The sequence below is a fragment of the Stigmatopora argus genome, chromosome 3, assembly GCF_051989625.1.
Source record: "Stigmatopora argus isolate UIUO_Sarg chromosome 3, RoL_Sarg_1.0, whole genome shotgun sequence".
In the NCBI taxonomy this organism is placed as follows: Eukaryota; Metazoa; Chordata; class Actinopteri; order Syngnathiformes; family Syngnathidae; genus Stigmatopora; species Stigmatopora argus.
In genome coordinates, this window is record NC_135389.1 from 9,779,970 (window position 1) to 9,791,248 (window position 11,279).

General features: G+C 40.4%; 1 protein-coding gene across 1 annotated transcript in view; it reads right to left on the minus strand.

Annotated features, from left to right (window-relative positions):
- Positions 1-11,001, minus strand: part of cadps2 (Ca++-dependent secretion activator 2) — a 90,856-nt gene extending 79,855 nt beyond the window's left edge. Inside the window, exon 1 of the mRNA XM_077595662.1 lies at positions 10,395-11,001. Coding sequence (XP_077451788.1) covers positions 10,395-10,760 — 366 coding nt within the window. The 5' untranslated portion in view covers positions 10,761-11,001. The remainder of the gene's footprint in view (positions 1-10,394) is intronic.
- Between the last annotated feature and the right edge of the window lie 278 nt (positions 11,002-11,279).

The window sequence follows — 11,279 nt, forward strand, 5'->3', positions numbered from 1 at the left end:
GGTCGCTTGCCTTTCTATTTCTCACAATTTTTACCCACTCGGCGCCACGTTCAGGTTCCTGCCCGTAGACTGACATGGAGAATGCGTACTGCCCAAACACCCCAACTATAGGCTTCAAGAATGGAGAGAGAAAACCATCACGGATGTCATGGCGACCTCCTTCAAGTGCAAATGTGCCAGGCCGTGGAGCAAAATATGTGAGATATATTTTTATTTGATATATTTAGCTGATTTTCTCCAAATATCCAAAAATATGCCACTTAAAAACGCCTCAGGGCTCGGATTGCGATTGAAGGTAGCATTTTATAGACTGAAAATGACAGTAATTTTAATCATTTAGGGCACTGTGTCAAAGTGGCGGCCTGGGGGCCAAATCTGGCCCGCCGCATCATTTTGTGTGGCCCGGGAAAGTAATTCATGAGTGCCGACTTTCTGTTTTAGGATCAAATTAAAATGAAGAGTATAGATGTATATTACATTTCCCGATTTTCCCCCTTTTAAATCAATAATTGTAATTTTTTAATCAATTTCAAAGTGTTTTAGTTCAAAAATCATTTTGTAAAATCTAAAAATATATTTAAAAAAGGTAAAATAAACATTGTTTTAGATCTATAAAAAACGGAATATTCAGGGCTTTTAATCGAGTTCTTTTAATCCAATTATTAAAAAAATAATCTAAATATTATATCTAAAATGGTCCGGCCCACGTGAAAACAAATTGACGTTAAAACGGCCCGCGAACCAACCCGAGTCTGACACCCCTGATATAGGGTAAAAACTAAAAACCAAAGGTTTTCTAGCTTGATTCAATTCCAGATAGCTTCTACAATGCTGACGCACAACCACGCACACACACGTAAACATGTCATTAGTCTCAGTCTCATGTTGCTGATGTGTATCGATGTGTGATGGCGTGCTCGCCAATGCTAAGTGTCCACGATAACAGATCACCTCCTTTGAGTGGAAGGAACATCTTAAATTAAAGCCTAGCAGCATAAACAAATGCACATACACATACTCCCTCGCAGCCATAAGCACTCTCGGTCACACCCCCTTGAATGTTGTCTCTAAGGCTGACTAACCCCCAAATCCTTCAATGTCAAAATGACGGAAAAAGTTTTTGTGACATAAAAACGGAAAATACTCTAATTTCGCTTCTTATATTGTTACAGAAAGATCAGTCAAAATGCTTTAAAAATAATGGCAATATACGGTTAGAGAGACAGTAAATCCATGTCAGAGGTCAAGAGATGGAGGCCTTTGACTTCAACAGCTCTTCCCTGGCATTGTTGGCACACAAAAAGGAAAAATGGCTGACTTTGACAATGAACGTGACAGACATAGCAAGAACCCAGGTCACTTATGAAAGCAGGAAGCATGATTCATCGTTGCGACCTGGTGGTTATAACCCTGCTGCACAAGCATGTTCTTTCTAATGGGAACAAAAAAAGAAAAGAACCCCTTTGAATGACAGTGAGAAGTAGGAGAAGAGAATGGGGAGCTAAGAAAGGCGGCAATGAGTTTGAAAAAGAATCGAACAAAGCATAGATGACAGCTCTGCTTGAGCATCACAGAATTATAAAAATGGGAACATGCCTCCCACACACGCCGCTGTCATTTAATCAATTGTGTGGGGTCAGAAGTCTATTATTAGAATTTAACCCTCAGAGCACCATCACAACAATCTAAACATTAAAACAGTATATGTAGAATCCCTGAGCAGAGAATAGCTTTCCACAAAGTAAAAAAAAAAAATCACAAAAAAAAATCAGATTGTTCTTTTAATGCATTTCAGTACAAAACATTGATCCACTCCAGCCGTGTAAGTGACAGAATTACGCTAACCATCTAACACCAGTATATTTTACTGTGGTTTAGCCCATTAAAACAACATTCGCCACACATCATTTTTAACTTTGCCACAGCTGTCTTAGGGAAAATTCAGATTAAAAGAACAAAATAGAATACTTAACATTTGCATCTACTTGCTTCTATGTGTTCAATTCACACCAATTCTGGTTGGAAGAAAATAGAGGCTTACATTGGCAGTGGTCATTTTGTTCCAATTTTCTACACAAGTATTAACAATTTTCTTGGAGGAAAAAAAAGCTAAAACGCTGGCTATGACAGTAATGGAACTAAACTATGTACTCTTGTACATAGTGTGCAAAGCTGCAGCACACCAGTGACGTAGCTCGGAAACAAATGTAGTTTTCTGGCCAACAGCAAAATCTGGGGTTTCGGGGGTGTCTCATTGCCACAATGGGATTTGTTCAAAGCCCCTCTGACTTTTACATTTCAAAACAGTCTAATGAGAAAAAAAGGGAAATAAAACAAGGAAAGACTAGCAGAAGAAAAGAAAAGACTAATCATACTGTGATGAATGTTTTTATAAAGGTAGATAAATTATATCAGCAACTGCACCTGGACCACACATGGCCTTACTAAGCAACAATAACAAGCCAACCTTAATCTACAGGCTCACAACAATGTCTCCAGTTGTCAGCTCATGTATGGTATATCTATTATGTGACTGACGTTCGGCTTATCTCATCAGTGGTCGTCACAAACTATGTGAAAATCTGCAATATTTTAAGCAACAGGCAAGTCCTAGTATGCATACGTACATAACCTGCATGTGAAAGACAGTTGGCACAAAGCCTTTTGCTATGTGTCATTTAAAAATAAAATGTAGGAAATTCATTTGACATACCACTGCATGGATTAAATGTGAAAGTAAAGCTCTTCTTTTACATTTTATTTTTTACACCAATAAAATCTCTGGAGTCTCCCCCTCATTCATCATTCATAACACTTCCGGTTTGATATAGAATTTTACTAACTGGGAGGCAGACTCGCATCCTCTGCATGAGGCTACGCATCATAAACTTGCAGATGGCAAAGTGTGTATGAGTTCGTGGGTGTTTTATCAGCAGAGAGCAGAAGCAGCCGTGACAAACCCTGAAGACAATGTAGCTCCGTCACCAAAGACTGTGTTAAATATGCGGAATTAACCCTATGTACAAACACAAAACATAGACTTTGAAGCTTCGAAGAGCTAACAGTAAGACGACTAAGAATGTAAATAGCTCATTCGGAGCATCAGGAACGCAAATACGCTGTCTAAAGCTTGTACAGTTGATATATTGAGGCACATTTTTAACGTGTAAAACAGGCTTCTCATTTCCACACATCTATGCCTGCCTGATGTATGAATTTTGACAGAGACGCAAAGTTTTCGGCAGACGTGCGCCCGTAGGACACAAAGAAATTCTTAACAATGTCAAAAAAAACTTTTAGTAAATGATTATTTGGGATGCACTAAATTCAAGTTGGGATTTACAGACGCTCCCCTACTTACGAACATTCAACTTACGAACAACGATACATACGAACATGTCTGCAAATTGCGTTTAAGTCGAAAAATGTTCGGAAGTCCAATTTTGTATTTTTTTCCGAGTAGTGCTTCTTTCCGCCGCTAATACGCCTGGCGCTGTGAGGGCTCAGCTCACCCAGCATCTACCTTCTTCGTTGCAATGCGGAAGTGCGTGAACGTATCTCCAGTGGGCAAAGAACCTTTTTCATTTGTATCATTAAATATCTTGTGCATCCATTATTGAATATGGTTGGTAAAAAGCGAAATGCTTCTATTGAGGGAGTTGCAAGGAAGAGGCAAGCCATTTCATTTGAAACGAGTGGCAATAATAACGAAGCTTGATGCGCGTGAGAGTGGTGAGCGTTTCACGGGCATACAACTTGAATCGTTCGACCGTCAGTACCATTTATAAACAGAAAGATCGAGCAGCAGGACCCAAATATTGAACGTTGCACAAAGTTTGCAAATCAATTGAATGATGCCATACAGTGCTACCGCATCATTTATGATGAAAAAAAGAAGAAAACTGTGCAATTGTCGTTAGATCGCTTCTTTCGGCCAGTTTCTAATACATAAATCTCTCTCTCTCTCTCTCTATACAGTACTGTACATATTCTCTCCATTTTATTAAATGTTTTTTTCAGTACAAACCAATGCGTGTTACTTATACAAGCCTTAAACATACAAATGCACTTATATAAACCTTCAATATACTTATATAGGCCTTAAACATAAATTATAATACAAAATATAGCACTGAATCAACTTACAAACAAATTCAACTTATGAACAATCGCTCGGAACCCAACTCGTTCGTAAGTAGGGGAGCGTCTGTAATCATTCATTCATTTTCTGAACCGCTTTTCCTCACAAGGGTCGCAGAGGGTGCTGGAACCTATCCCACCTGAATCGGTGGCCAGCCGATTGCAAAAGAGTAACAACTAATGTCGAGGGGCAATAACCAAGAGGATTTTTTGTCAGATATACAGTAAGTATAACATGGATTTTCCCACGTAGTTGTAGTACAGACGCTCCCGGAAAAAGGGGCGCAATACAAAATCGAACTTACGAACATTTTTCGACAAACGCAATTTGCAGACATGTTCGTATGTACCGTTGTTCGTACGTCGAATGTTCGTAAGTAGGGGAGCGTCTGTACTATTACACATACTTGTAGTAAAATTATACATTGCATTGTTTACAGAACTTAAAATGCTCCATCATAGCCGTCACAATTTTGTGGCAAATTCTGAGCTGCCTCAAGAAGGTTACAGCTGCCCACACTTTTGCGGCCAAAATAGTGGCAAGTATATCGCACTGTACTAATACAGTGGTACCTCGACCTACGAGCAACTCTACCTACGAGATGCTCGAGATACGATGAAAATTTCGATCAAATAATTCACCCTAGATACGAGAAAAAATTCGAGATGCGAAAAAGGCAGGTGGCCATGACATGAGAGGCTGTTTATCATTGTAGAGCACTGTCTTTTATTGCTGCATCTCTTTCGTGTATAACAGATATCTACGAGCACTGAACAATTTATTCAGACGAGTTTTTCCTACGCATGGACCAGAAAATGCACAACGCACATGCGCGGGCAAAAAGAGGGCTTTCTGGGTAATGAAGTATACTCGTGCACACAACAACGATGGGCAATGGCACCCTTTCTCAGAATAAAACTTCATTACCCCCCCACAATCAATACGTGGGTAGGCTGTTATTACTTCCCTAGCCTGCTAGCTCCCGCGATCGCTCAAGACTACTTCTCGTTGGCAAGTGGTCGTGCGTTATCCTATTGTGAGGACATTTGTGTGCATCATTTTCGGAATATTTTGAAGGGAATACAACAGCAAACAGCCCATCGATAGCGAACGTGAGGGTGGAGGCGTAGCAAACAGCTAACCCAGAAAATGAAGGTAAATTTTTTTTAATCAAAATTAGAATTCAGTTTTGTGTAAAGTTACATTAAACGTATGTTTGAGTGTGTCTGTATGAATTAATCCAAGTTAATTTAAATGTGTTTGTTCCGTTACGAGTGCGTTATCGTGGAAAGTTGTTCACTCATTCAACAATGCCAGTGTCTTAGGGCGCAGTCATTGAGGTTTTCAAGAATGTTTCCTTGTTAGTGCTTGAGGAGTGTACAGTGCAAATGTATTTGCTTTAGGTGCTTAGATGTTTTTTTTCTTGGCATCATACAGGATTTCAACATTAATGTTGGGAAGACAAGCACATGACAAGGTGTGGGAGGCAATATTTCCAACATGGGGGTTGTTTTTAAAAAGGTACGGAACACAGATGCTATTTCAACGTGGGCCGGCGTGACAAAGTCAACTAAATCAAACACACAATAATGTTCACACACAAAAAGTAAAAATAAAATAAAAAACAATCACACTAGATCTTACAGGGGGACTTGCGAATATATTGTCACAAATCAAAATAATTTTTGTCTTAATGTTCAATTTCTAACATCTTTTATTTACATTTTTTTTTATCAGAAGGGTAAAAAAAAGTTGTCTTGGAGCCTAACAACTAATAATGTCGGACCAATCCGACATGCATTATTTCCCCCACATATTTAACCCTAACCATTTCACAACAGTGCGGCTAATTCTTGGTTATTAATGAATTTGTGATTAAGTTGAGATGGATTCCATAACAAATTTATAATATTGGGTGTATTGGGAGAAAACAATACATATTTTAATTCTCAATAGAAAAGATTATACAATCAAAATCCTTTTTCCCATGAAAAAGAAGTGCCAACTCTGTTTCGGTATGTTTGGTTCCATTCCATTCCATATGAGAGGATATGTGAGCAAATAGCTGCCAGTCATTTTGTTAAATCAACCTCAATTGGGGAAAATTCCCAGGCAATGATGTGGAAAGTTTTAATTTGATTAATCAAAATCCCAGAAGATAATGGACCGCAGAGGTTGCGCTCCTTTGCAATCCGACCTACAAATATTCCCACTTCCTTGAGGAAGATGGGAGGAAGATGTAGTTTGTTTTAAACCCACTGCAAAAAGAGAATCAAGGGATCACAACCAACCAAACATACAGGCGTATTCACATATGGACAAACTAAATGACAAAAATATGCGGCTTGGTCGCCGTCCTCAAAGCAAAGCAAATTAATCAAGTCAAACCTTCCTCCCGAGACCTGTACAAGTATTGTCAAGTCTCAGCACAAACGTCTATAAGCGGTATTTGGGTTGTCGCTGAACTGCTCAGAATAATAAACAGCTGCCAGGGGAAGTAAACGCCAGGCGTCGACTGGGGGGTGGGGGGCTGCGTGGGCCACCACAAGTGGAGTTGGAGGAGGACGAGGGTTTCTATCAGGCTACAGAGAAATGCCACAAAAAGACCAATACATCACCACCACATGACAAGCAGCAAGTGGGCATTTCCCCTCGGGATTTATTGAAAAGACAAAAATAGGTTTTGAAACCAACAACGGAACAAATGTGGGGGAAAAGAATCAATTAGTACAGGGGTCAGGAACCTTTTTGAAAGAGAGAGCCATAAACAATTACTATTTTCAAATTTTATTCCTCGAGAGCCATACTCACAATTTAAAAGTCAAACTACATGAAAATGTGCCAATCTTTTAGTCATTTTACCACTTTTAAAGTACAAAAAGTCTTTGAATTCTTTTGACAACATTTTTACGCTGTTGCTAATCAATGAATATCAATGAGTATCAATGAGAGAATAGATGCAGAAGACTCTAATGAAAAAAAAAGTCAATGCCACAGTGCCGATGTGACGTTCCTATTGGTGCATTCGGGACGCAGCTCTCTCACCACCGGTTTCCATATTTTAGCTCAGAGCCATATGCAATCATCAAAAGAGCCACATGTGGCTCCCGAGCCATAGGTTCCCTACCCCTGAATTAGTATGTCGATCTTGTATGACTGGCCATTCTGCATCTCAAATAGCAAGTGAAGTGCATCTGTAACTGCGATTATCCTCGATCACAGGTCGGTGCCACACTATAACAACAAACCCTAAAAGGGACTGTGTACTCATTTTGATTTGTTTGAAGTTGAAAATACGAGCTGAAAATATGTACTACATAGCCTGAGAATAATTTAGTGAATCCCAGAGTTACAGAAACAAATTCTTTTTTCTTTATCGCAGCAGCAACAATTCATTGGTTGAACTTTAAAAAGGACTTTCTGCAACTTATTCATTGACTTAACCATCAATGACATGTTACAGCCCCCTATCTTCCAAATACACAAACTCTTGCTTGTTCATGTATTTTATATTATTTGAGCTTTGTCTAGTAACTGTGCAGCTGTGAGCATCAACAAAGCATCGCTGGCAGGCCTCAACCAAGGATCCGCTAAATTTGTATTGTTACTTCTGGGGGTAGCAGTAAATAAATAATAACCCCTTTCGCTGAAATCCATCTTCTGTCGGCTTCATATGTGTTTTATCTAATACGGACTTTGTGTAATATTGCATAGGGTAGCAGATGGCCCCCACGAGCAACAACACAATATCTCTACAGCCAGGTCTTTCCTTTTGTGGCAGGCTGTGGTAGATGTATGAAGTCGCTACTTTGTAGCCAAACATATGCATTTGCTGATGGCAAATGCTGCATGAGGTATCGCTTGCCTGCGGTCGTTGGTTGACGGAAGCTGGCTGATTTGCTCTTGAAAAGTACCGTATTGGCCCGAATATAAGACAGTGGTTATTTTGCATTGAAATAAGACTGAAAAAGTGTCGGTCGTCTTATATTCAGGGTCTAGACCAGGGGTCGGGGACCATTTTAACACAGAGAGCCAAAAACAATTCCCATTTTAAAATGATATTGCTCCAATGCCATACTCAGAATTTAAGAGTAAAAATGTGAAAATGAGATGTGATTTTTTGGGGGTCATTTTACCACTTTTAAAGTACTAAATGATTTTTTAAAAACACTTATGTAGTTGCTAATCAATGAAAATATGCATGCAGAAAAGTCTAATGAAAAACAAAAAGATGATTGAAGTTAGAGGTAATGTCAGCGCCATAGTGCCGACGTGACGCTCCTATTGGTGCATTCGGGACTTACCTCTGTCACCAGCGGTTTAATTACATATTTTACCTTACAGGTTAGCAAAAAGCCACATGCACCCATCAGAAGAGCCACATATGGCTCCCGAGCCATAGGTTCCCCACCCCTGGTCTAGACATTATACCCATTCACCATGCTAGATGGCGCCAGATATCTTTAAAGTGAATGCTGAACACTGATGGTTAATACAGTTATTGCATTTTTGTTGTTTTATCACTGTAGATTGGTTAATTAACATTTCAAAAACCAGAAGCCATTCATTTACAAATGTGATTGAAGTGTAGTTTACATATTTAAATGTTCAGATATTAAGATGTGAAATAAATTGTCGTTCTTTGGTGTGCGACCAAGTTTGAATGACTCCTTTCCCAATTATGGTTTGGTTGATGTGACTCTTCCTGGCCATCTTTGTCAACTTTCTTAGGCTTGGTGAACTGATTGGTGTCATTGCACTCGTTATCACACCACCATTATGGATCACAATTTAACTAGCAACATTTCCAAACATTAGAGAAAGGACTGCCTGGTGGAAATAAATCCAAAATGGGGCCCCAGGTGGCCTCCATCCAAGACTCGTCATCATGCCAACAATCGATCCAGAGTGATTCCCTCCTGCTGGGTCAAGGGTCTGTCTCATTAATTGAATTCTGCGGGTGCGCACATAAAAACTCCCACGCGTGCCGTCTGTGTTGCACATTCGTCCAAGCGGGAAACTCGTCTGCATATTGAAATCAGGCGGTGTGTGAGGCTCATTAACGACTTCCCGGCGGGACGCTGTGACAACAACATGGCTTCTATTACGTCTGGAGCAACTGCATGCACCAATCAGTGCATTCACGTGTGGAGAAACCATGAAGGAGCCAATACGTGTAACCCATAGGAGACTGCTTGTGGATGTTAGGGCAACAAGTAACAGTGTATTTAGAGTAAAATAAAATATATTTTTAACTTTACAGGATTTAACTCTGAACTCTTCTTTTACACTTGCACTTAAAAATAACATAGTATAGAAAAATATTCCCATTCATGTCAATTCTTAAGATAAGCGAAAGGAGAGGGCTGGATTTACACTGACGTCTGAACATTTACATCAACATTTTTATATTGTGGGTTATTTCGTGATATTTGTTTTAAAAAAAAATCTAGGAAAATCAGTAACTTACCTCAACTTTTGAGTTTTTTTTACAGTATGACAATTGGCACTAGATTAAATAAATAGCAAATGTTGACAATATGAGTTGACCACCTGACTTCAGGCCAGGGACACCCTAAATCGGTGGCCAGTCGATCGCAGGGCACAAGGAGACGGACAACCATTCACAACCATTCTCACACACACACACACACACACACACACACACACACACACACACACACTCATACCTAGGGGCAATTCAGAGTGTCCAATCAGCCTACATGCATGTTTTTGGAATGTGGGAGGAAACCAGAGTACCCAGAGAAAACCCACACAGGCCCGGGGAGAACATGCAAACTCCCCACAGATGGACCGACTTGGATTTGAACCCGGGACCCCAGAATTGTGAGGCCGACACACTAACCACTCATCCGCCCTGAGATTTTTGAGACCAAAAAAGCACAACGTTTTACAGCCAAAATCTTGCATTATGCCACATTGTTATTATATATATATAATATATATAATATATATATATATATATATAGATATAGATATAGATATAGATATAGATATAGATATAGATATAGATATAGATATAGATATAGATACACTAATATATTAACTTGTGTTGGGTGACTATTATGACAAATTATTTTAGCTTTTCTAATAGTAACAAGATGAGATAAACATATGTTTACCTTAAATGTATGTTAATTCCAGAGAGCGACAGTTTTTCAAAGGAGCTTTGTTTGGACTTCACTACGAAGTCACTCCCGGGGTATCAGGTGCGGCGACGGGGCCAACTCACCTTCTGCTGCCGCCGAGTCATGTCCGTGGGCTGCTTGGCGTTGAACGGGTAAGCGATGCACCTCAGGACGAAGACATAAATCTGCAATTTGACTTTGTGTTCCTCTTCTTCCCGCTGTAGTCGATCACGTTCTCGTCTTTCCTCTTCTTCACCTGTTGAACTACCCTGACGGTGGTGGTGAGCAAGTTGCCCGGCGGAGGGCTGTCGGCGCTTGAACAGCGGAGCCTGCTGTCGCTTTTGGCCGTCCGCTCGGTTCTCCGCTCCCGGCTTGCCCGCGGAGGAGCCGTCTGGTTTCCCAGCGGGCTCCCGGGCAACTTCCGGGTCGGAATCCCCAACGCTGTCTTCGCTGGAGGACGGGTCCAGCATGGCTGGTGCGTCAACTCAAGCGATTGTTATTTCTCTTTTCTTGAGTCGACGTGGCGCAAACTGTATTCGCGAGGAAGTGGCTTGTTTTTATCCGGAAGACGACTTGGCTACGCCGACTGGAAGTCAGTTTTGTTGATTTGCCTACTTCACGCAGCTGCACACTGTCGGAATGGGGGCGCGTGCACGCGAAAGGAGATGAGCGAACGCGCCGACACACAGGTGAGCAACCTGTGGCTGCAGTCAAAGATGGTTCTGTAGAAGCGAAGAGAGATCACTCTGACCGCAATAAGGCATACATTGACAACGAGAAAAACACAAACATGTGGTGTCAAATAGGGGTGTGTATTGCCTCTCATAATGCGTATCACGATCCACAGGCCACGATACCGATTAATCCCGATACTACATGGACGGTTATTGCGATTTTTGGGGTGTATATCACTTTTATCTAAAACTAATCAAACTGGACATAAAAATACATTCATCATTTTATTAATTAATTCATTTCTGAAACCTAAT